This window comes from Suricata suricatta, chromosome 1 (genome assembly GCF_006229205.1).
Source record: "Suricata suricatta isolate VVHF042 chromosome 1, meerkat_22Aug2017_6uvM2_HiC, whole genome shotgun sequence".
NCBI lineage: Eukaryota > Metazoa > Chordata > Mammalia > Carnivora > Herpestidae > Suricata > Suricata suricatta.
The window spans coordinates 73,085,131-73,110,991 of record NC_043700.1 but is presented as its reverse complement, the minus strand read 5'-3'; the positions used below and the strand labels follow the sequence as shown (position 1 = coordinate 73,110,991).

Sequence of the window (25,861 nt, the reverse complement as noted above, 5' to 3'; positions counted from 1 at the left end):
CATGGATAACAAACAGGAACATTTGTTTTCTGAATGAAAACAAAAATTAGAAAAATGAATAAACATCATATCTATTTCTTCTATGTTTCACAAGAGATTTTAAGTAACATGTTTTTCTATCATGACTTGGCGAGATTTATCTAAGTCAGCTGAATCAAAAACTGGGTACCATATAGAAATTTTACCCAATGTACATAAGGGAAAGGAAGAAAATAAAAATTAGCCCTCATTCACCACCTTATTATTTTAGTCCTATTTGTAAAACCTTAACTGCTTCTTCAAGGCCAGCCACTATTCTAAGTTCTGTCTGTCTCTTACTACATTTAATCCTCACAACAAGACTGGGGTTTTATTATTATTACACCCATCTTATTTTATTTTTTTTAATTTATTATTTAAATTCAAGTTAGTTAACATAATAGTATAGTATTGGTTTTAGGAGTAGAATCCAATGAATCATCACTTACATATAACACTCAGTGTTCTCCTTAATGCCTATCATTCATTTAGCCCATTCCCCCCAACTGACCTCCCCTCCAGCTACCCTCAGTTTGTTCTCTGTATTTAAGTTTCTAATGGTTTGTCTCTCGTTTTTATCTTATTTTTCCCTCCCTTCCCCTATATTCAACAGTTGTTTCTTAAACTCCACATGAGTGACATTATTACATTTGTCTTTCTCTGACTTCTTATGTTTAGCATGATAACACTCTAATTCCATTCATGTTGTTGAGAATGGCAAGATTTCAGTCTTTTCCATTGCCAAGTAATATTCCATTGTATATATATATATATGTATGCATATATAATATGTACATATTTATATGTACATATATATATTCCACATCTTCTTTCACAAATGAAGAAACTAAGACATTTAAGGGTTAAGTAGTATATAGTTCAAATTACCCCAGCTAGAAATGGGTGGAGCCAGGTTTTGAATCCAAGTAATGGGACCCCAAGAACTAAACTCCTTATTACTATTTTATACTAACTCCATTTGTCATAATTAACATGTGTACTATATTTCATGCCTTCTCTATGTTTATTTGCACATATATGTATATGAACCCTTTAGTGCAATTTTTTACTTAATATCATGAATTTCTTTATTTATAAATGCATAAAGATGCACACTGTCATTTTGACCTTTTAGAAAGCATTCCACTGTATGGATTTAACACACTGATGGTTTATTTGCCAATCTTCTTTTACTAGGTATTTGGGTTGCTTCAACTTTTTTGGTATTTTTAATAAACAAGGATGAAAATCTTCAAACATTCATTTGTGAACCTATCCAATTCTTATTATAAATGCCTAGAAATGGAATTGCTAGTTCAAATTTATATAAATGTTATAAAAATTTTTAGGATTTTTAGAAGCATCTGGGTGGTTCAGTCAGTTGAGCATCTGACTTTGGCTCAGGTAATGATCTTATAATTCGAGTTCGAGTCCCACATGAGTCTCTGTGCTGACAGCTCAGGGTCTGGAGCCTGCTTCAGATTCTATGTTTCCCTCTTTCTCTCTGCCCTGCCCCCGTTCATGCTCCATCTCTCTCACTCTCAAAAATAAACAAGCATTAAAAAAATTTTTTTAGAAAATTTTTAGGATTTTAAAACATTTTGCCCATCAAAAAACTAGGGTCTGAGGGAAGACTCTGTGGCAGAGTTTTAAATTTGGCATATAGTTGACATTCAATAAATAGTAAAGAAATGACTGACTTATAGGATCTATTAGTCTAGCTGTCACTCATGTGGTCACACCCATGCAGTTGGCCAAAGAACTGAGGTATCACTAGTATGACAAAATCATACAGTCAAGGGAAAATATGAAAGGCTTGAGTAGACAGTCAGCTTCGCATTTAAAATTCTAGAATTTATTTATATGTCACCAAGAAAGGGGCCAAGATACACTGATCAATCACAGTTTTCTTTGTTCTCTTCTATCTGGTCCATGGTTATATATTTAAATCTCCAAATTAGGACTAGTAATTGCATTGTTCAATGATTCCCTATTAATGAAAGATTCTAACAGAAGTAGACCACAGTTCATCCACTTAAGCAAAATATTTTACAGATATTAAGGTGGAAAGGCAGGGTCATTCAATACAAATGTGAAATGCAGTGAGGGATTCTATCATTATTTTATAATCTTCTCATCTTATAATTAAATTGATCAGAATAACCTAAATAAAAATTGTCATGTAACACATAAGAAACTCCCAATGGTCACAAAACTAGGGGAAGAAGTCTGGGCTCACTTGCCTGAATTACAGAATACATTTACAGAAATGCAGCTGTCATACCCTCAAATGCACCAAGTATTACACACAACAGCAAAAAAAATAAATAAATAAATAAATAAAGCTCAAAAATTTCCTTGGTGGAAAATTAACATTTAGAATTCACTCACATTTATCATTATTGTCATAAAAAGAGCATGTTAATGTATGGTAATCTTTGAAGTTAGAATTCAAAGGCATATTGAAGAACTTAACTTCCTTAAATTTGAAAATGCAGAGGTATACAATTTTGCTTTTGCTCTGCAAATCAAACAGAGAAATCTGGGGAAAGGAAATCACACATTTATAAGATTGTATTTCTTCATGTATTGTCCAAGGAAATTTCTTTTGTGGAGCCAATATTTTTATGGTCTACCTAAAAATATTATGTGTCACCCTTAGAAATTAGTATTTTCCAAAGCTTTTTCAGGGGAACTGTAAGTAGTTTATATACAGCTACCCTCACAGGGGTTTATTTATATTAAATAGACATCTTCCAAAAGTCTCACAAAGAGTTGGACAATTCATGCTAATTAGTGCTGGAACCTGTCCCTGCATTGTTAACAACTCCCTACCTGACTTCCGACTGATTCTGTTGTCCTTTCTGTTGCTTATATTCTCATGGCTAAGTTTTCTTATCTTTATTATGTGGTGAACTAGATTTCAGTAAAAATTTCACTCTAATGACATCTTATTTGTCTAGTTAAGCACGGGTTTTCTAACACCCTGAGTCACCATGTCCCAGAACACTTATGTGTCTTTCCTTCTGTATTCCCATCACACTTCCAACATTAATGAAATGAAGCTAACTGCAAGGTAGGAAACAAGTTACCGCCATAAGCTAGCTATAAATAAAGACAAAGCAACCCTAGTGGATTGAAGTTCAGGCTTTATGTGCCCCAGGCTGTTACTGGAAGTACATGGACTTGCTCTTAATTTCAGAGGGTGTTGATCTTCCTCATTAGGTAGGACATGTTTTCATTAAAAATGGGATGTTAGGGTGTCAAGAGACCTTTATCTTCCACCAGTTGCAGAAGAAACAATTCTTTGAGAAAGACTCAACTCTCTTGAGAAAGACATACTGAAAGATATTCTACCTGATCAGATTTATTATTAATGAGTTCTCCACTTGTCTCTAAGTCATTGTTATTCTTCCTTGAATTTTCAGTCCCATCGAAATATACAGAAAATGGTAGATTTTCAAATTAGTTCAGTTAACTTTCCTAGTTGTTAAAAGCTTACTTGAAATTCTAAACTATTTGGTTAAATTGGTCTATTAACTACTCTTGTAGCGGTTACCACTCTGCCAGACCAACCTGGATCTTGGTTTAAATTAAGGCCAAAAGCAAATTTTTTTAAACTGGTAAATGCCCAATATAATCATTTCTTTTCCTTTGCAGTTAACATCTTCCCCTACCAGGGATAAAACCAAACCCTCATTAGTAGAGCTTTACATATATTCCACTCTCCAAATTTGAACATCACATTATACTTATGCCAAGAAAGTGTTGACTTCTGAGCATCAGTCTCCTAGTATTAAGCACAGATTGCTGGATAAATGTTGGAAGGTCCATGATATTCTGCATAGCCAGAGCAATGGTTTCTCAAATTTTTATTATTTATAACTGTGCCAACTGCCCCAAATTTCTAACGATGTGACATAATGAAATAATGCAAAACAAACCACTGAAAAATGCATTTTAACAGAGCAGCATTGATATTCTACAAATGCAAATGTTCCTACAAAATATGCTGAAGGGCCTTTAGAGGTTCTGCAGCCTTAGGGCCAACAGTAATGTACACAACTGTAAAGTTACCTTGAAGATGATCATGCTATTTATAGGAATAATTCAGAAAAGTAACTGACCCATCTCCACACACCTTTGGAAAGCAGAAGCAAACGCCTGCCCTGAAACTATGCTCTACAGGATCAGTCTCACCTTTTGTTAGAAAAAGACTAACTTTAAATTATTAAATTAAAAAGAAAAATTATAACTTAACTCTGCTCCATAATTGCTGCAGATGAGTTATTAAAATTCCAAACTTATGTAATATTATCATAAAATATGGCATTTTTCTCGAGAAAGCCACAAATTGGATTTGAGCTTATGCACTGTAAAACCCAGATGGTTTGCTTAACTACTCAGACATCCTCCAGTTCAAAAGTTAATTGAACTGAAAACTAAAATTTTGATAATTGATATGCTTTAAGGGACTCAAGCAGAAGGATAAATTAGCCTCCTACACGGGGTGTTAATAGACTTGAGAAACTACAACAATTGGTCAGGAAGTACTTGCACAGTAGAATAAATCTATACATTTTCTATAGGTTAGCTAATTACACATTACCTGGCCTTCTTCCCATGGTGCTGATGCTTTTCTCTCTCCATTTTTTTACTCACTGATTCAATATTAGTCACTATTTTACCGAGTTTAACTTGCTCTGGAATTTAAAAAAAAAAAACTTTAATTGTGTACTCTTCATTTTCAAGTTCTAACTGCATTTTTGAATTAAATTGCAAATCACGGATTTTTTAATAACAAGAGGTACAATATTTTTCAAACAAATTACCAACACAAAGATACTCTAAAAACACATTTGAGTGGTTTTTTTCACCCTATGCTCCTCAGATGTTATGCAATTACTAAAATTTAGTACTGAACGTATAGAGTAAATGAACTGCATATATCAGAATGGAGAGAGCCCCCCACGAACTGTCTGCAGCAGCACAGCACATACTGATGAACCAACATCCCCGCTTATACATGTCAGCATTATTATCATCATTATCATCATAAGGCTTAACTTTTAAGGAGCGCTTGCTATTTTAAAATAATTTAGCAATCATTAGTTAATGTAAGTAGGAATACTCATCAACTGGATAGAGCAACACTGAAGTCCAGAAAAAGCAAAGTTCTGCTTTAAAGAAAAAAAAAATTAAGTTTTTAGAGTCTAAAGAGAAATTTACACAAATATTTTAAAATACCTATTCCTTTCTATTTTGTATAGATAATAGGACTAATATAGTTTGAAATATTATAACAAAATATTAAGTCAATGCCTATTAAGGACCTTCTAGCTACCAGCTCAGGAATAAGAAAGATACACTAAAGATACAGGGAATTTATGAAGTGAAACCCTCTGTTTCAGAAATATTTACAAACTAGCTGGTGTGCCAATACTAACAAATAGTACAGTTGACTACATTATGTTAATTTAGGCTTAAAATATATAACACAGAAATAAAAATTTTGGAGAAATGGAAAACAGAATGTTAAAATTTATTGACTATATATATACCAGGGATGTTGGTTAGTATTCCCTGTAAATTGTCTCACATTTAAGGCTCAGAACCAGTTTTTGGCATTTTTGTTTGTTTTTTGGTGAAATACAGTGACTACTCTCTTTTACATAGAAGGAGAGCAGCTTACCCAAGATGTGGGAAATTAAAAAGCACAGAGGCAGGGCTCCAACCTCTATCCCTCTGACTGTAAGTTCCTTCATCACTACAGCCCCTGCAGCTTCCGGGGACAGGGAGGCCCCTCAGCTGCCTCATCAGAGAAAGAGGATCATTTCTGCCTTGCTTATTGTGGAGGGTAACTATAGAGCTCAAAAGACATACTTTATGTACAGACACATAGTAGATGGAGAAATACATTATGAGGAAGAAGTAGGGAATGAACTTAGAAGTTTGAGTCTTAAAAATAGAAACATTTAAAAAGTACTTGCCATATGCTAAATGTGCTAATTCCTATACATGAGTTATCATATTTTACCCTCCCAAGCAGACCATAAATTAGGTTCTATTTTACAGATGAGGAAAATAAATCAGAGAATAAAATTTACTTCCCCAAAGTTATATAGCTAACAGTAGGTAGAATATTCAAACCCAGGTAGGTAGGTAGGGGAGCCTACATTGTTAATCCAAATGATACTCAATATGCATGTCTATTTTATTTCAGGAATATCTACTGAGTGAAAATTGCTATGCTAACTCCTAGAGAGGGGAGATATAAGGCATAATAATTAATAAACATGATTGGCACGTTCAATGGATAGATAGCAGGACTAACAGCAAAAATTACTGCAGAAAAGCAAAGGACAAAAAGGATAGGGAAGAAAGATCATAAGAATGTGTGATCCAGAGATCTAAGGAGAGAATTCCACAGTGATGCTAAAGTAAGACAGTGTTGCTATAATAATAAGGCAAAAGATATGCCCATTTTGTTGGCAGTTTTTAATTAATTTTTTTTAGGGGCGCCTGGGTGGCTCAGTCGGTTAAGCCTCTGGCTTCGGCTCAGGTCAGATCTCACGTTCGTGGGTTCGAGCCCCGCGTCAGGCTCTGTGCTGACAGCTAGCTCAGAGCCTGGAGCCTGCTTCCAGTTCTGTGTCTCCTTCTCTCTCTGCCCCTCTCCCTCTCATGCTCTGTCTTTCTCCATATCAAAAATAAATAAAACATTAAAAAATTTTCTTTAATTAATTTTTTTAGTAATCTCTACACCCAACATGGGGCTTGAACCCACAACCCTGAGATCAAGAGTTGCATGCTCTTCTGAGCCAGCCAGGTGACCTTATATGCCCATTTTTAATAAAATCTGTTTAAAACTTCCATTTAAATGCTAAACTAAAAGCCCTCTACAATAGCATTTAACTAAATCATGTTAGGACTGCATCCAAAACAAAAAATAAGTATAGTTATATCCCTTAAAAAAGAGAGAGATTTCTAGAAAGGCAATTAAAGCATATAAAAAAATCCAACATTACTTCTAATTAGTTTAATAAACCTTTGGATGGTGAACCAGACTTATTGTGTGACTTTGGGCAAATTAAATCATCTTAGAGTTCATAACTATTCCCTTTATGTAAAATCTAGTCTCTAAACCAATTATACCAAACTCCAGAATTCAGTTCTGGAATGTGAATTATAAATCACTTCTGGTTAGAATAACTGGCAAATAAGAGACAAACAGGGAGACTGGGAAAAGAAAATGCAGGTAAAGCAATAAATATTTAGGGTTTTTATAATGAAATCAAACATGGAACAGACGGCATTAGAACTGCCTTAACACTGTGTGCCATGCTTTCCTCAGAGTGGACCCTTTATTCACCTGGAATCAATCACCATTTGATTTCTTCACTTCTGACTATTCCCCTGTCTCTTTATGGACTCATTTTGCTTTGACCACCTCCAACTGTTGTGTGTGCCCCACAGCTCTTTCTTTGGCTGCCTTTTAACCCTTTACTTGATCTGGCCAATGTCCATGGCTAAATTTATCATCTAAATGTAGATGCCTCACAAAATCCATATATCTTCCTAGTTTGCTCTCAGGTGCCAAATCTGAATAACCAACCATATCTATACATACATCCCAAGACATCCCAATTAACATTTCTCACTCACGGTTGACAATACTGTACATCCATCTACTTGGAAGTTACTTTATACTCATTCTCCCTCAATGTCCTCCTACAATCAGTCATTAAATCCCTTCCATCCTTTCCCAAACATAGGCCCTCAAAAACAGACCTCTATCCTCTCTCCTTTGAATACGTATTCATACCTTCCTCCCTTGGATTCCTGCCTCTAACCACAGTATCCTCCAATCAATCCATCTTCCTTACTTTCCATAAGTAATCCTTGATTTTCAAATTATGGGATTTTAAATTATCATTGTCATTTTTTAACTTTTTAATTCATTATAATGTGTTTTACTTATTTTTAATGTTTATTAATTTTTTAGAGAAAGAGAGAGTGTGTGCAGGGGTGGGGGGAACAGAGGATACCAAGAAGACTCTGTGCTGACACCAAACAGCAAGATCATGACCTTGAGCCTAAGTTGGACACTTAACCAACTGTCACCCAGGTACACCCCATTGTCATTGTTTTTAAGTTTAATTTCACAGTAATCAGAGAACATGATGTATAATTCCAAATTCTTTGAAGTTTATTGACTCCTACTCCATAAAACAGCATGTAGTCAATTTCATAATGTTCCATATTTGTCTGAAAATGTATATCCTCTCGCTATTCTGTATTGATCTAATAAGCTGACCTTTCTTTATTTGAGAGAGAGAGAGAGAGTATGTGTGTGAGAGCAGGGGAAGGGCTGAGAGAGAGGGAGAGACAGAACCCCAAGCACGCTCCAAGTTCTCAGCGCATAGCCTGACAGGGAGTTCAAACTTGCAACCCTTGAGATCATGACCTGAGCTGAAACCAAGAGTTGGACACAACTGAATGAGCCACTCAGGCACCCCCAATAAGTTAACCTTCTTAATGTAATTGTTTAAATCAAATTCTATAACTGTAATAACTGATAAGTATATATACACACATATGTATGTATGTACATAATTTATATTTTGCTGGACCATTTGAAAGTAAGCTGTAAACAGTATGACATTTCACCTTTAAATATTTCATTATATAGCTCCTAAGAACATTTTGTACACATTCATAATCCCCACCCAAGGATTTACCATTGATAAAATAATATTATCCAACATATTTACCATACAAATTCCCTGTCCCCCAAATGCCCTTTATAGGTGCTTATTTATTTCAATCAGGATCTAAACAAGGACTATATATATCTCTTAGATCTATTTTAACTTAGAAATGCCCTGTCAATATGGTAGCCACCAGCATATGACTACTGAGTCTTAAAATGTGGCTATTCTGAATTAAGATGTACTATATGTATATATACACTCTGAATTTCTAAAATTTAGTACAAAAAGGTAATATTTCAAATTAAAATGTTCTATTAATTAAATATTTATGTAATATTTTCCTATATTGAACTAAATATATAATTGAAATTAATTTCACCTGTTTCTGTTTATCTTTTTCTAGGTGGCCACCAAAAAATTTTAAATTGCATCTGTGGTTTGCATTGGCTTTCAACAGGACAGCACTGACCTAGAATATTCCTCCTTTTTTCATCTTGAAGGGAATCTGAATTCTTCCCATTGTTTCTTGATGACTAGATTAAGTTTTTTTTGACTGGAATAGTACAGAAGTGGTATGGTGTCCTTCCTATTACATCACATCAAAAGGTGTTACTAAATTTGGGCAATTGATTTAGGTGGCAACTGTCAAATATTTCTATTATAAATGTACATTTCCCCCTAGTGATTAATAAATAATTTCTGACTGATACTTTGGCTATTCCAAAGTTCTAATTCAGATGGCTAAAAGCAACCCATCTTAGTTAAGCTAGATGAGTGGAAGTTAGTAGGAACCTAGTTTTCTGGAATTTAGAGTTTTAATAATTCAGATATTGAATACTGTAAAAGCGAATGTGTTCCCCATCCCTGGCAGAGACTGGACAGGACCTTTCCAGAAAACATAACTAAGGAGCTTTATATCATGAAAATAGTTGGGTTAGAAGAATGTTAACATCTCTTCAACACCGAGGCTTAATGATACTAAGAAAGTGCTTCTCACAGATCCTGTTCATTCAAAAAATGAGATTTTAGATTTTGTATATTGAGTGATTATAAAATGCTTTTCTCACCTTTCTCTCTTTTTAAGACCCATTGTTTAAATGATATTCGATTTCGTGTGAATTAGAATAAAACTTAAAATTTAATGTTGCAAATTTATAGACAGATTCATTAGTCAAGAATGACAGATTGCAATTTACTGACATTTCACATTCTAGTGTGTGGGCTGGGTGGATGTCATATGATTTTCTACTGTTGGAATTTCTAGCACATGTGTGTTATATAGAATGCCAATTTCCCCCTACATTGTGAACTCTTTCATGGTCTCTTGAGGACAGGGACTGTGTTTTTATCCAACATTTGCTTATTCAATCATTAATTCAACAAATATTTACCAAATACCTTTAATGTGACAAGCAGTTTGCTAGGCCGCGGGGATGCAAGCCACAATGTGGGGATTACGAAGGTTATATCCTAGAGAATTCAATAACTAAATAATTCATTCCACAAATAATTGAGAAATTCCAATTGCAATGCTAAGAAAATCTATTTCCATTATCTCATACACTTAAGACAAAGAATGAAATCTATCCTTTCACTTTTGTAATTAGGCAGCTATTGGTAGATTATTAAAGGATAGAAGTAGAAGCAAGATTTCACTGCTGTGAAGGAATAAACTTACTGGAAATAATAAATGTAGACTCTCCTTTTAAAAAGTGTGGTTTGAAGAGGAGGAGAGAGATGAAATGGCCATCAAGGGGACATACGTTTGAGAAAGAATGTTTTGGTGCTGATATATTTTTAAGATGAAGAGACTCTAGGATGCTTATAATATTGTAAGAAAGGAGAAGGTGGAGACATAAAACAAATAAATAATATGAAATTGATAAGGTGGATTGCTGGCAAAAAGGGAAGGAATGGGATAAATTTAGCCATAATCTAGAGAAAATAGTTATTTTTTCTTTTAAAGAAGGTAGATAAGGTTTCAGGTCTCTATGATTAAGTTTCTGGAGAGGTAATCATCAAGAACTTTATATTCTCCATGAAGTAGGAGGTAAGATCATTTACTGGGAGAAGGGTATAGAGGTCTGATAAGGATCTTCAAGAGAGTGGCAAAGATTTGAAATAAACAGTAAGTGTGATGGGTAAACAAACTGACCAAGTTTAAATAAAAGGCTTTAACTTTGATTACCTCTTAATGCAGTCATCATCACAGCTATCACTTCAAAACAAAACAAAACCTTCTCTTTGCTTTATAGGAAAATGATTAAACTGGCCATCTACACATAGTTTGCACTCCCTCACCCCCTCTTCCAATCCACTCCCAAAACAGTTTGCTCAGACACCATATCAAGGGCACAACGACTTCCATGCTATCACTCCCCGTGGACAAATCTGTCTGCTTTCTCCTGGGTCTTCAGCAGTAAATAGCGGCAATGGTAACTCTCCCGTGAAGAGATTACATGGCACTTTCTCCTGGTGTTGCTCCTATAAAACCAGGCTGCTCATTTTCAATCTCCTTTGCTGACTCATCTTCTTTTATCAAACCTCTAAAAAACGGAATGCCTTGAGCCTCTATCACAAGCCCTTTTGTGTTAATTTCACACTTGTTCCATAGGAGACTTCATTCAGGTCCTTGGATAAAAATTATGTCCATATACCAAGAATTCTAAAACTTTATTGTCTATATACCACACCTATCCTCAAAGTTTTGGTCATGTGTATACAACTGTCTTACATGTGAACTTGCATGTTAATAAGCACCTCAAATATATTTAGCAGAACTCTTGATTTTCTCTCCCAAACTGTTCTTTCTTGTATTTCTCAGGTCTGTAAATGATATTATCATACAGATACCCATTCAAATCAGAAACTCATTAACTATCATTAAGATATACCTCAAACTTGGCCATTTCTCTCCAATATGCCTAATACCACAACAATTGCTGGTGTAATATGGCATTAAAACAACACACCAAATATCAGTGGATTACAAGTTTAGTTTTTGTTGCTCACAGCTCTTCAGCTTGGCCAGGGCAGCCCTGAGTCAGCTAGCTTAGATGGCCAGGCTGGACGAGACTGCAGCTACCTGTGGCACAGTTTTTCATGGCAGACTGAGGAGTACAAGAGACAAGTTAAACCAACCATACATTTAAAGTTATTGCTTGCATCATGTCTTCTTATCATCTATTGACCAAAGCAAGCACAGGGCCAATCTCACAATCAGTGAGTTAGGGAAGCGTACCCCAATCCAAGGCAGAAGAGGGAGTGAATACGTTGTGAATAATAATCCAACCTAAGCCAACATTAGGAGTGAAAAACAGAGGCGCCTGGGTGGCTCAGTTAGTTAAGCATCCCGCTTCAGCTCAGGTCATGATCTCAAGGTTCGTGGGTTTGAGGCCCATGTCAGGATCTGTGCTGACAGCTTGAAGCCTAGAGCCTCTTCAGGTTCTGTGTCTCCTTCTCTCTCTGCCCTTCTCCAGTTCACACTCTTACCTCTCTCTCAAAAAATAAATAAACATTTAAAAAAATTTACAAAGAATAGGAGTGAAAAGTAGCTTTCTGGTTAGCCTACTTCGCTCTAGCCTCTATTAACTTCATTTTATACATAGAGCTCAACATATCTTGTTAAAATGGAATTCTGGGGCACCTGAGTGGCTCAGTCGGTTAAGCGTCCAACTTCGGCTCAGGTCATGATCTCACGGTTCGTGGGATCGAGCCCCGCATCGGGCTCTGTGCTGACAGCTCGGAGCCTGGAGCCTGCTTCTGATTCTGTGTCTTCCTCTCTCTCTGCCCCTCCTCCATTCATGCTCTGTCACTTTCTGTCTCAAAAAATAAATGAACTATAAAAAAAATTTTTTTAAATGGAATTCTGCTCCTAACATCTGCCTTAAAACCATTTAATCACTTTCCACCACTCTTAAAACAAAAATCAGTTCCTTGCTATTACCTACAGGGCCATACATCATCTGATTCCGGGTCATCTCTCTCACATGATTTCATATCACTGTCCCTATTCTCTCTGCCATTACCCTACAACCACAATGGTTTCCTTTCAGAATCTTCAATGAATCAATTCCTGTCCCCTCTCAAGGCTTTTCCACTGCCTGCATTTCTCTTCATATTGCTGCCAGTGATGTGCTGCAGCTGGCTTATACAACTTTCAATGGCTGATTGTTAAATTTTTAGAAATTTTTGTAATCCAGATATTAAACCCTTGGTAGCCTGAAATTAGCCACAGTGGGATATTTGCACCATGAAAGTCAGGACATGTTATATCAGGCTTTCTTTTTCTTTTTCCAGAGCGCTAGTTTACCAGCATACCACTGGTCTTCCTCTCCTTGAGATCTCACATCAAATATGAGTTACTCAGAGATGCCTTCAAGACATCTGCATTAAATATACCCCCACAGTCTCTTATAACACCCTATTTCCTCCATGGTGATCTTTGTGTTCTGTGATTACCTTCTCTACCTACATGCTTTTTGCCAATCCTACCCCAGCAGAATGTAAGCTCCCTTTTCACAACTAAATCATCAGTGTCGAGAAGAGTGGCTGGCAGATAGTAGATGCTTAATAAAGAATGAATGAATGATTGAATGAATGAATTTTTTCTAGTATGTTATTAGCTATTTGTGAATAGAGACATTTTTATTCCCTTTCTAACACATGCATAGCATTATAAATCAGAAACACAATAAGTATTAATTGAAGAAATGAAATAACTTATTAATACATTCACCAGGTACAGATACAATGAATGTTAGTCAGAAAGGGGATATGCTAGACAAGTTGTCTAAATACTTCAGATTTCACTATATTTTTTTCTACTCCATTCTCATGTAGGTATTATCGTCCACAATATAATATCATTCAACTAATAAATGGTAATTGATTACCTCCTTCAGCCATGTGCCAGAGACCATGGAGGTTATAAGAAAAGGGGAAAACATCATCACCACTTTCTAAAAGTTTATATTCTATTAATCACACAGTAAAGATAACCATTCAATCATTTCTTTAACAAATACCTCAAGTGCCTAGCCTAGAATATATTAGGTACTCAATAAATGCTGAATAAAAAAAAACAAAACTCTCCCAGGAACCAAGGATAGACTGAATTAAATAAAAGAGACTATAAAGTTCTCTATGATGTCAGAAGAATAATACTGAAAAATTAATATATGTTTTGTCAGTGCAATTTAACTCTACTGTGAGACATCAGTGTGCAAAACAAAATGCAAAATGTATTAAAACAACAAATATGTAACTATTTTCAGAAATCTAAAAATATAATGTAAAAGTAATGAAAAAGAAGACAAAGATTATACAACTCCAAAAAAGTTTAAGATGATTTACTCAAGAATAATCAATTCAATACTTACCAGGTACAAATTATTATATTGACTGATATCCTAGTTTAGGAATCTGAATCTCATCCTCCAGGTAGGTATGCTGCATTATTTATTAGGGAGCACACAGAAAAATGGTTCCGAGGACAGAGAGACTTGAGGAGGGATAGATTTGAACTTTATCACCAGTATGACCCTCAGGAAGTTTTATCATATCTCCGAGTTCATCTTCTTCACTTGTAAAATGTGTATGATAATAATAGGTTACCATGAGGATTGGACGAGTAATACAAAGGACTTAGCACAACATCAGGTACATAGCAAATTCTTGATACAATTCATGGTGATGATGGTTAAAATAACATGACCTTGATTATAGTTCATATAGGATATGAGGCAGACATGTAACATGTTATAAAGTGAAAGCTATATGTGCTATAAAATAAAGTGCTACCAAAATACTCTACCAAGTATATATTTTTAGTAATAACACAATGTATTTAAAACAAAACACAAAGTCGTATTATGCTAAATAAATATTCCTATGCCTAAACGTTTTCTATCAACCATTCATTTCTCTTATGTACTCATAAAATACAGCAAGCTGTACTCATTAAGCCTTTGGCAAATTAGGTAACATACACTCTTCCCCCAAAAGCAAAGTAACACCAGATATCCTCTAGTGAAATAGTTGAATCTCTACCAAGCAAATATCATAGCCAAAGTCTTAACAAAATTGCCCAGAGAAACGTATTTATATTGATCTTCTTGGGCCACCTTCTCCTACAAAAAAATGAAACAACTTAAAAAATAAACAACAATAAAAACCAAAGATGTGGCTACAGTTAAATGACTCTTACAAATCTGAACCTCTGCTCAGGCTTACTGGGCTCTGGTCCACTTGCTGGAAAAATACTGGTGTAAATCCCTGGTCAGCCAATCTTGATCTTTCCCTTACACAAAATTAAAACAGGTGTCAGGAGAGGATTCTCCATGAATGTTTTTACTTTTATGCATTGTCAGGGCTTTCTGGGCAACAAATTCTGGCACCTGTGTTAAAGGATGCTTGAATGGCAAACAAGTCAAGTTAAAGGTAGAGACTCAAGAGACATTTAGAGGCACTTCCCCTGGAGACATTTATTTCCATTCCAAAGAATAATAGAGGAGAGGAACCTTCACTTCACCTCATTGCCCCCACCCAATGGATTTACTTAACATTTATAAAGAAAGACTTGTGAGCTTTCTTGCATTCACTCTAGCTCTCTTTTTTCCCTTTCTCTCTTTCCCTCTTTATCTCTTGATCTCTCTGATCTCTCAGTATCCCTCCCCTCCCTTTTCCTCTCTCTCCCTTCTCCTTTCTCCTCTACCCTTCTCTCTCTTCTGTTCTCTACTTTTCCCCTCCCCTCCTCTCCTCTTCTCTTCTTCTCTTCTCTTTTCTCTCTCTCTCTCTCCAGGAAAGGAAGGTCAAATGTGACAAATGCTTCCAAATAAGCTCTAAGATTCATAATTGCAACTCTGCAACCTCTTTGTGGTACTAACTGTACATGAGTCATAAGAAAACTGAGGTAAGATGTTCTGAGTAATTAAGTCTGTCTCTGATACAGAAATCTCACATTTCTTATCAAGATAGGTAGATGCGGATGGATGGATGGATGGATGGATGGATGGATGGATGGATATTGATATAGCTAGCTAGCTATGTAGATAGATAGGCACATACATACATACACAATACATGCATAAAGATATAACACTTAACATAAGCAGGGTTGACACACTCCTTTCCCTCACAGATGAGCCACATTGAGGGAAGTTAAAGAACTGACTTCCAGATGTGTGAGTGCTCTATCTAGCTTTGTCAGGTCACCACCTGTTCAAACCTGTTTCCCATGCTCCCTCCTCACCATTCAAGGAAGTCCATCTTTGGGTTATGACTTCAAAAACCTTAGCACTATTCTCTTTTTGCTTATAGCTGGGCACCTACTAAACTCTCTAGTACTAAACCATTCTGTTGCAATAGCTCTCAGGAGTTTCTGAAAACAACTCACTACGAACACTCATTCCTTCAGGAAATACATCACACCATAGAGTATGAGATACTTAAAGTGAACGGTATGGGCAAATGGATCAGCAGACTGAGGCGGCTGGTCCACCGCTGGCCTTGGGTGAGCCACACAGCCTCTCTGAGCTTCAGTTTCATCATTCTTAAAATTAGGGAATGATACCTCTGAGTGTTATAAATTAGACTCTAATGAGTTCAATAAGTTGTAAACTATCGTTATATAAAGCACTGCCTGTATAGCACTCAGGAATAGGGACCTGTTGCTGCTTTCATTGATGTTTGTATTGTCTCTTTTGCTTTTCACAGAGACAAAACATAAATTCCTCCACACTCACTTTATCTGGCAGGACTCCTGTACCACTAAGGCCATCACCAGGGGGACCTGAGGACCTCATCTTTTTTTCCCATTGTGTCTAATCTAGAGAATACAGGAGACTTGCTAATAACCCCAACTCCCTCTGAACATGTTTCCTAAAAGTGAGGCATAAAAATACTCAAACTGAGTCTCAGGGGCAAGTAAATATGTAAAAATACTCTAGCACAGGCCCTGAATTGGATTCTGAGAACTGAAATATCTCATTTGACCCTACCTAGAATACTGCCTGCAGAAACCTGGCAAGGCAGCAGTCAGCAGGAGTAGGTGACAGATATACAGACAAACCAATGTAAAGCTAATTAAATTCACATGCTAGGGAGAAAAATACAAGCATTCGTGGAGAAGCCTAAAATACCACAGCCCTTAATCATAACCATTTAGGAACCTTGACATGTCAAGGAGGGTATTCATTCATAATCGTATCCCTCACAGAGATATTCCTGGGGGTAGAAGGGTGTAATTACTAGGGCAGGGCTGCTAAACATAGAAGGTGGTAGCTTTAGGGCATTAGGGAGTGTTTGCAAATGGAGATTGCTTTATTTATTAATTTTTGAAGCATAAACCAGGTTGCGTCTTGCAGTGGGGCTGTCATTTCTCTTGCATGCGCCACACTGAATTACTGAGCAGTGCCATGCAATGTGTCTCACACACGCTGGCGCCTCCATTTCATACTTCACAGTTTTAGTGTCACTTTGAGGTTTGAAATGTTTCACAGTTATTTGCTATATGTGGGTGCCAAAAAAAAAAGTCAGCCTATATCACTGAAAAAGATTCTGCAAGAATAGAAAATGGTTAGAGTCAGATGGGAATATTTGTCCCATTAACATTCAGAACTTTATCAAGAATCAATTTACTTTTTATCAAAATCTAATTTATGTTTTACAGATGCATGGGCGCATACAATTATTTTGCTCACCACATACACTTCTTACAAAGTTAAATATAAACTTTTATTGCTATAGATAAGATTCTATAATTAGTAGGAAATTGAAAACACCATACATCTTTTCTAGCCTACAACTTGCCCATATGTTCTGCCATAACAAATCCTACTTCCTCATCCAGTCACCTGATCTAATCCAGTATAAATATTGAGCGAATTTCTATGTATATGTCTTGACACATATTTCAGTTTAATGTGCTGAAGTCAATCTATTTAAATAAAGATAGAATGATTTATATCTGCCAAAAATATAAATATGTTAAGACAGATCATACACTGAACAATATATGGATCAACATCGACAAAGAATGACAGGCATCTTACTACCAATTTTTGTAAAGCACGACCACACCTGATGACTTCCTATTTCTGCCTGTATATTCTTACTGATGACTCCCTTACTTTACATGTACCCACATATAGCATGTGACCACCCAAATACAACATGTATATTTTTATTAACATAACCTATCCACTTGTCAACTACAAAATTAAATAAACAAATAAAAAATAATAAACATGTTAAGACACACACAAAAAAGGAAGCTTTTCACACCAGAAGAGTGTCTAGAATAAGCACTTGGCAGAAATAAAGCACTAAGTAAAGACGTGTCCTCTTTTTCTCGTTGTTTTTCTAACTGAAAAAGATGCCTCCTCAAGTTTAAATGTCTGGTTTGTTTCATTACAAATAGATTCTGAGAGCCTGGTAAGCATGCGAAGAAAGCAAAAAGAGAAATAAGCAAATACAGATGGAAACTCAAGTGGTGACATGTTTGGGGATGCTCTGAATACTGTTCAAAAGATTTTTTTCCCTCCTAGGAAGAGGAGTTTATGCCTACAGTGTGGCTATCTGAAAAATTATAACTGCTAGAATGTAAGAGAGTAACTTTTCCATATAGCCTTAACAGAGAAACAGAGGATGTCAGAGAAAATAATACTAACTGATTGCCAGCACTACAAGGAGTCCAAAGGGCTATTCTAGTTTCAAATATTCCAACAAGAATCCATCCAGGGTAATCCTGAAACTGGGTGCGCAGAGATAGAACCAATCTCCACAAAATGGACAATAGGCATAAGAAAAGCCCGTTACCACAGAATGCTAGTATTGGTCTGCTTTGTGTTCCCAACTTAAACTCTACCTTGTCAACTTCTGCCACACTAAAATTGCAAAACTGTATTTATATCTTACATTTGCAACTTTCTCTCTAAATGCATGTACAATTAAATAAATAGCAGCAACAACAACAATAAAACTTATACAACTTCTGTATTATAGGATAAAAGTAAGCTACTACAAAGCAGTATTGTTACGCTATTTAAAAGGTTTTGATTTGGGGCACCTGGGTGGCTCAGTCGCCTAATCCAGCTTTGGCTCAGGTCATGATCTCACAGTTCATGGGTTCAAGCCTCACATTGGGCTCTGTGCTGACAGCCCAGAGCCTGGAGCCTGCTTCGGATTCAGTGTCTCCCTCTTTCTCTAACCCTCCCCTGCTTACCCTGTCTCTCTCTGTCTCTCAAAATAATAATAATAATAATAATAATAATAATAATAATAATAATAATAAAATTTTTTTAAAAACATTTAAAAAATTAAAAGGTTTTGATTCAATTTGGTTACCTCTGTTAGCTACCTATGATGGATATTCTGACCCAGGATTTACTATTGCCCCAAAGTATTGACATTGTATCAAACTGCCTCATGAAATTAACAAAAAAGGTCTCACACTAAATCAATTGCAACTCATGTGAAAAGTTAACACTTCCCAGTGGCATGTTTAGAAGTAGGTGGGGAGAAGAAGTGGAAGAAATGGATCACAAAATACACACAGAACTTCTTAAGTATCACAACTTCCTAAAAAAGACAGGCAAGTATTGGCTTAGATGTAGGCCAAGGCCTCAACTGTGGTCTCTAAAGAGACGGATCGGGCTTACAGTCAATTATGTTTTGTTTTGCGCTTTATTTATAAACATGTTATAAACATGATGTTTTTTGTGGATCAAATTTTCAGTCAGATGCTGTGGGTCTAACAAAATGATAAAATATATGATCTGAGTGATCATCAGAATTAGAAAACACCTTATACAGAATAATTTTACACAGAAAGAATTTAAACAATATTTAGAAAGTACGAATTCAGAGTATACTTTCGAATGTCAAAGGGAAAACGATTACTGTTAACGGGAAGGTCAGGCTAATGGTTAACTAGTGAGTGGCTAACGCAGCTCTGATTAAAATGTTAAAATATGAAGGTGGCTGGCTGGGTGCGTGGGTGGCTCAGTCGTTGGGCATCGGACTCTTGATATCCGCTCAGGTCATGGTCTCGCGGTGGTGGGACCAAGCCCCGAGTTGGGATCGAGCCCTGCGTTGGGACTGAGCCCCATGTCAGGGACCACACTCAGTGTGGGGTATTCGCTCTCTCCCTCTATCCGCCCCTCCCCCACTCACACAAACATGCATAATAAAATGTTAGCGTTTGAGTTAACTCTTAAGATCCTAACATTCTCTAGAACCCTTTCTCTATTTCACAACACCACACACTACTCCATGTACCGAGAATGCCTTTCTCATGTATAAGCAGAAAAGAGGCATAATCCCAAATGCATGGTATTTGTGAAGAACATGGAAAGTTGGAGAAGTCTCCAGTTTTCCAATCTTTTTTGCACACTCTTACCAGTACAAAAAAATTTTAGCAAGGGTTCCAATATATGTATAGTTGTTTATCTATAAATTACATTTACATTTTGCTTTATTAACTATGTACATTATAAAACAAAAATAGACATTTTAATTAGAAGACATAGAAAAATATAATGCCATCACATATCACCGTCCTCAGCCCTTGGAATAAGCACTCCCTATTACAATATCAGTGTATCAGAGTAGGGGTTGGCAAACCACAGCCAGGGCCAAATTCAACCCATTACCTATTTCCCTAAATAAAGTTTTATGGGAACACAGCCACACCCACCTTTTTACCTACAGTCTATAGCCACTTTTGTGTTACAAAAGCAGAGTTGACTAATTGAGACAGGCAGCATATGGGCCACAAAGCTAAAAATTTTTACATCTGACCTTTTACAAAAAAGTTTGCCCTGCCTGCCCCCCCCCCCACATCAGGACTAATTTCAAAGTACCTAAGAAAGGAAGAGCTCTGCAAATAGAGCAAGAAGACTGAGCATCTGAAATGAAGAAAAAGAAAAAGACAGAAGTGATAAATTGGCTAGGGAGGGTCACCAAGTTGCAAAACAGGGATAGGAGAGGAATGGCATACCATAATAAAACTGAACACAGCATCAAAGAGTATGAACACAGAACTTAAATACTGGTAAAAACAAAACATAAATCAAAAGTATAGAGGAATACTTTATTTTTTAAAACTGGTATGTCTTATAATTCCTCCATAAAGGTAGATAACTTCTATCTCAGCACAACTGGCTGGCATACCTTTTATATCCATATCAGCACTAGCCACAAAATTCAGATTAGGGGCCCACAAAATATTTAGGATATAAATGCTCAAAAATTTTGGTTTAACATGAAGAATGAATAGCACAAGTTCCAATTCAAGTCTCTCTCACACACAACACGCACACACATAATTCTGGTACTTGCATCCTCTAGAAAATATCAAAATAGTCCTTTGGCTGTGACAGGGGGTTCTCTTAAATATGCTACTAAAGACAATCGTTGGAATACAGAGAGTTAAGGCATTCAAGTCCCCCATAATCTCCTCCCTTTCTGAAGCTTTCTTAAAGTCAATGCCAAAGATCCCAGCATTCACTTATTCTGCAATAGTAGTTTTGACTTTCCCAACTAGGGAGGACAAAAACGACAAAATAAAGATACCTGACGTGTTTTAGTATGCCACATGTCACTTAGCATGAGCCTGTGGTAATGCAGACATTAAATAATTATTGATTGATTCCTGAGAGGTTATCGGCAAAATGTGTTGTTCGATATCATCACTTTTATTACAAAACTAAATACTCTTTTTTAAAAAAAATGTTTCAGGATGAATTAGAACACTGGACTAAGAGTCTTAGGAATTTAGTTCTGGTCACAGTTGGTGTGGCAAACTAGCTTCACTGACTGGAGGAAGTCACTGAATCTCCTTTGTTTCTCTTTCAGCATAATGATGGGTTAGAGCAGCTCACAACAAATACCTTAATATTTAGCTCCATAAACTCTGACAAGATCACATTTAAAGATACAGAAAATCATTTTCAATCATGTTATTCAGGTCAGGTGTTATATAATGGCAGCTAGAGGGCTGAATCCAGTCGCAGATTTGGCCGAGGTGGAAGGGCGCAGGGGGAGGTTACAATGATCTGGATGTTCAGAGTGTGTCCGGATCGGAGGGGTGTGCTTTCTCTGGCCTGCCACAGACGCCATTCCTCCCATTGACCACAGAGGCCATTCCTCCCATTGATCACACTGGCCATTTCATAGTTACCTGCTCATCTCAGAAGGGCATTTAAGTTCGTAACCCATGATTTAAGGAATTATAATTCTGTTGTTATTTCAATACCTAAGGTGATTTTCTTGCACATGAAAAACAAAAGTACTACTGTTACCGAACAGAATTTTAGAACACATAATAAGAAGGTACTAAGCTTATACCAATATCCTTGAATTCTTCTTCTTTCAGAAGGCAATGTAGAGTGCAGTGACAAAGAACACTGAACTTTAGATACAAAACAAAAACTTGGTTAGGGCTCCTCTGTTTACCAATAATAAGACCTCTGGCATTGGGTGGCAATTCACTGGGGCTCTCTGGACCTCGGCTTCCTTATTAGTAAAATGGAAATGGGGTGGTTGGACTAAATTGCGTTTGATATACATTTTATCTTGGCAATTCTGCAATTCTATGAACAGCCAATTTCATTGTTTTGACCTTATTTCCTAGAACTTTGGGGAATAAACAGATTTATCTAAGCTAAGGAAAGATGCAGGAACACTCTAGTCTGGTAAAATCAAAATGCAGCAATAGATGAAAAGGAGGAGTCATTTCCTGCAATGTACACAGCAGTAAATAAAATAATGGAGAAGCCCTCACTAAAACACACAGCTAACAAAGCCTAAAAATTCTTCAGCAGTAATTCAAAAACAGCCTAATGGTAATAACATTAGGCTATGAATTTAAAATCCTGCATTGTAGTCCATGCTGTGCCATCTATTTGTGACTTTAGCTTCTTATTTAAACACACTGAGCCTCAAATTCCTTATTTGCCAAAAAGAGGGAATGATAGTGCTTTGAATCTACAAGTGTATGTGCATAGCATTTATACAAGTTAAAATAGACACATATTGTTGGTAAGATAATTGTCTTGAGTTCCTAAGGGTTAGAAGAGTCAATTCGCCGTGGGTCCTAAGCTCACTGCTAATGGTACTGGCTGCCGAGAATGCCAGGTTCTGGCCATTCTCTGCCCTTCACTCAGACTGTGTCTCAGGGTTGAGTCTGCAGCAAGCCAACCTCGAGGAGTGAGGTAATGCTGCTCCCAAGACAGAGAGCATGCTTTCTCTAAAAGCCATAGATTCCCCCAAGCTCACATCTCTCTGCTGTAGCACAAACCCACCACGTGAATGGCACCCATCCACGTGGCTTCCCTGGGACCTGGGGGGAAGGGGAAGTGACATGGACATGACGCTCAGCTTGCATGCTGTAACGTGAGTAATGAAGTCCTTGTCTCTCTCTGACAGGTCCTGATTCTGTCTTCTGCCTGTATCCATGAAACCTTATCAGACTAACTTTTTAGCTTGTAAATAGGGGGAAATCCCAGACTTTTAAGAGACCCTGTGAAGATGCTTAAAAATGCATGATTGCTGTATGGACACAAATTAGAACATTTCATATACATTTCATTTCCTTTTCTTAGTAGAAATCTAAGGTAAGTTTATTGCCTATTCTTAGGAATAAAGAGTTCTATATTTTAGCCTAGAACCAGGAAGAGAATGTGTGTGATGTTTGTGCTCTTCCTTCTTCCTGGTTCTCACAAACTGTCATGTGGTAGGTAATTTACTATACTACCATCAACATCCCATCCTGCCAACCACTCAACATTACTGATGACAAATGCCAGCACCTCACCTCTTTCTTTCCCAGGTCGGAACTTTTTCCTGCACTCAAAAGCCAAGATCTTCTAGCCTCAGGACTAAGGTTCTGATCTGAGCTAATCCCAGATCTGCCATGCTAATTACAAAGCAAGTTATTGTAATGTTACGTAGCACCAAGACCCAAGATATATTTTCTTTGTGGAAACTTTGCAAATGACACTTCTGTGCCTTAATTGCACTTGAAATTGTTACAGAAAATAGGTATAGCTGAAAAGACTGTAAAATTGCTTAGGATTGTAGACGAACGTGGAGATTTAAGTGCCAGCTCTACTGTATTTTGTCAGAATGTAAATATAATTGCAGGTGCTTAGAAAAAAAAAGACAAGTATACCAATAAAAATCTTACGTGCTGAACACCAGGAAAGCAATAACACTTCTATTATAAGCCATTTTATGTGATAATTGCCTTTTGAGAAATAGGGATAGGGATATTATCACTAACAAAAAGGCTTTAAAGAAATGCAAATTCCTGATTAGGATCATTTTCATGTGAGGTAAACAGCTATTTGTAAATGATTATTTCTTTCTTTCTTTTCTCACCAGCTCTTAGCTTTCTTCACATTTTATACCATTACTTGTTTTTGGTAAAATATTTCAAACACCTTGACATACTTTCTCACCTTGCATTAAGAGTTCTATTTTTCCTGTGCCTAAAACTAAGTCTACGTGAAAGGACAGGATGCTCGCCAAACCATGATGCGCTGTTTGTCCTCAAATGGATTTGGCAGTCTTCTTGCTGTTTATCTACAAAGACTTGCCAATGACATTAAACCACCAGACAGAACAGGAATCTGACTCACTTGCGGCCAATCACGAGCCGCGAGGTTGTAAGGCTGACCAGTTTTGTCACCGGCTGCAGATGCAGAAACCAAGGTGAAATAGAGGATGGAACCTGGCCCTACTCCTAATTAAGACACTTCTGCTTAAAAACCCTACTTCCCAGTACACTTGATGCCAACAACATTTGTCACAGTTGCTCCCTGGCAGTTTATTAAGTAGTTAGCGTTTTATTAACTCTTGAAAACCACGTGACACACGAAACTCTAAAACTTAGATGATACACTTGGGCACCAACATAGCTTAGCACCAACATCGCTCGAACATATTTACGTAAAACTAGAACATCACTTTTCAAATAACCACCAGGTAAATGTATCATACTAAGCTTTAGATTCCCTACCAAGTGTAGTGTCTGAATGTGATCTGTTGACTGAGGGCAATTACAGGAGAGGGAACACAGGCCACCCACTCAGATTTCCAGGAAAATTTTCTTTTTTGCAAAAGCGCTTTGTAACTGCTTTGTAATGATAAGACAGCCATCAGCTCTTTTGTATCAGCATATAGGTTATTTCCCTATGTTAGTCTTTCAATGAGCCTTTAATACTGTGCCTGGTATTTTATAATTTATGTTTTCACATAAAAATCTTATTTGGTCCTCACAGAAATCTAGTCAACAGATATTTTTATCATGGCCATCTAACAAAATACAAAACTGGGGATGCAATGCGCTACTTAATTTTGCTGAGATCATGTAGCAAGAGAACCAGACCTTGATTTTTTTGTTTTCTTTCTGGAGCTCAGATTCTTTCCCAAACAGATGCAGCTTAGACTACTGTTATGATCCATGTACAGACTGTCATTCTGGACTATGTTCGGAGTATGGAAGTGCCTGGTGAAGTCTTGTTGTCGCATCCTCTCAGGCCACAGAAGCTGCTGCTTTAAGCAGTACAAATATTTGCTCCTGGACAGGATTTTCATATCAGAGCTACAAACATAGGAACAAATCTAGGAAGATGTGCAATGCACTCTAGGTAAGAGAATAGAATTTGGAAGCCAACCACCAAAAGAGTAGAGTCTCTAGTTATAGTGACAATCAAGACTCGAAAAACATTCCTTTGTCATGAAGGAAGAGAAACCCAAATCTGTAGATTTGAATGATTAAAATGTCTGTAGGAAATAAATGATTAGAAAAAATGTATACTCGTTTGATTTTACTGCTGATGCCATAAAACCTCAAACTTTTCCAAATGTAATTATGCTTATAAGTAAATGAAATCAGCTATAAAAGGCAGATTTGAGCAAACTGGGGTTTCAGCTCTTGTGATTTTTTTCTTTAAACAAGGCAAAGGCATTATGTACAAATTAGAATTAGCCTTCATTTAAAAGCCAAGCAAAGAAATGCTTTGGGCAGCATAAATCCAAAGCCTGGTAGTTCTAGTATTGGGTCCTAGAATTATAAGCATTACAGTGTCATTGTTAAGTTCTAACTACTCAAACATAGCAATTTT

At 36.6% G+C, this 25,861-nt stretch overlaps 1 protein-coding gene across 1 annotated transcript in view; it reads right to left on the bottom strand.

Annotated features, from left to right (window-relative positions):
* Positions 1–25,861, bottom strand: part of IQCM (IQ motif containing M) — a 426,883-nt gene that overhangs the window by 305,193 nt on the left and 95,829 nt on the right. The window contains exon 5 of the mRNA XM_029954957.1: positions 4,628–4,721. Coding sequence (XP_029810817.1) covers positions 4,628–4,721 — 94 coding nt within the window. The remainder of the gene's footprint in view (positions 1–4,627; positions 4,722–25,861) is intronic.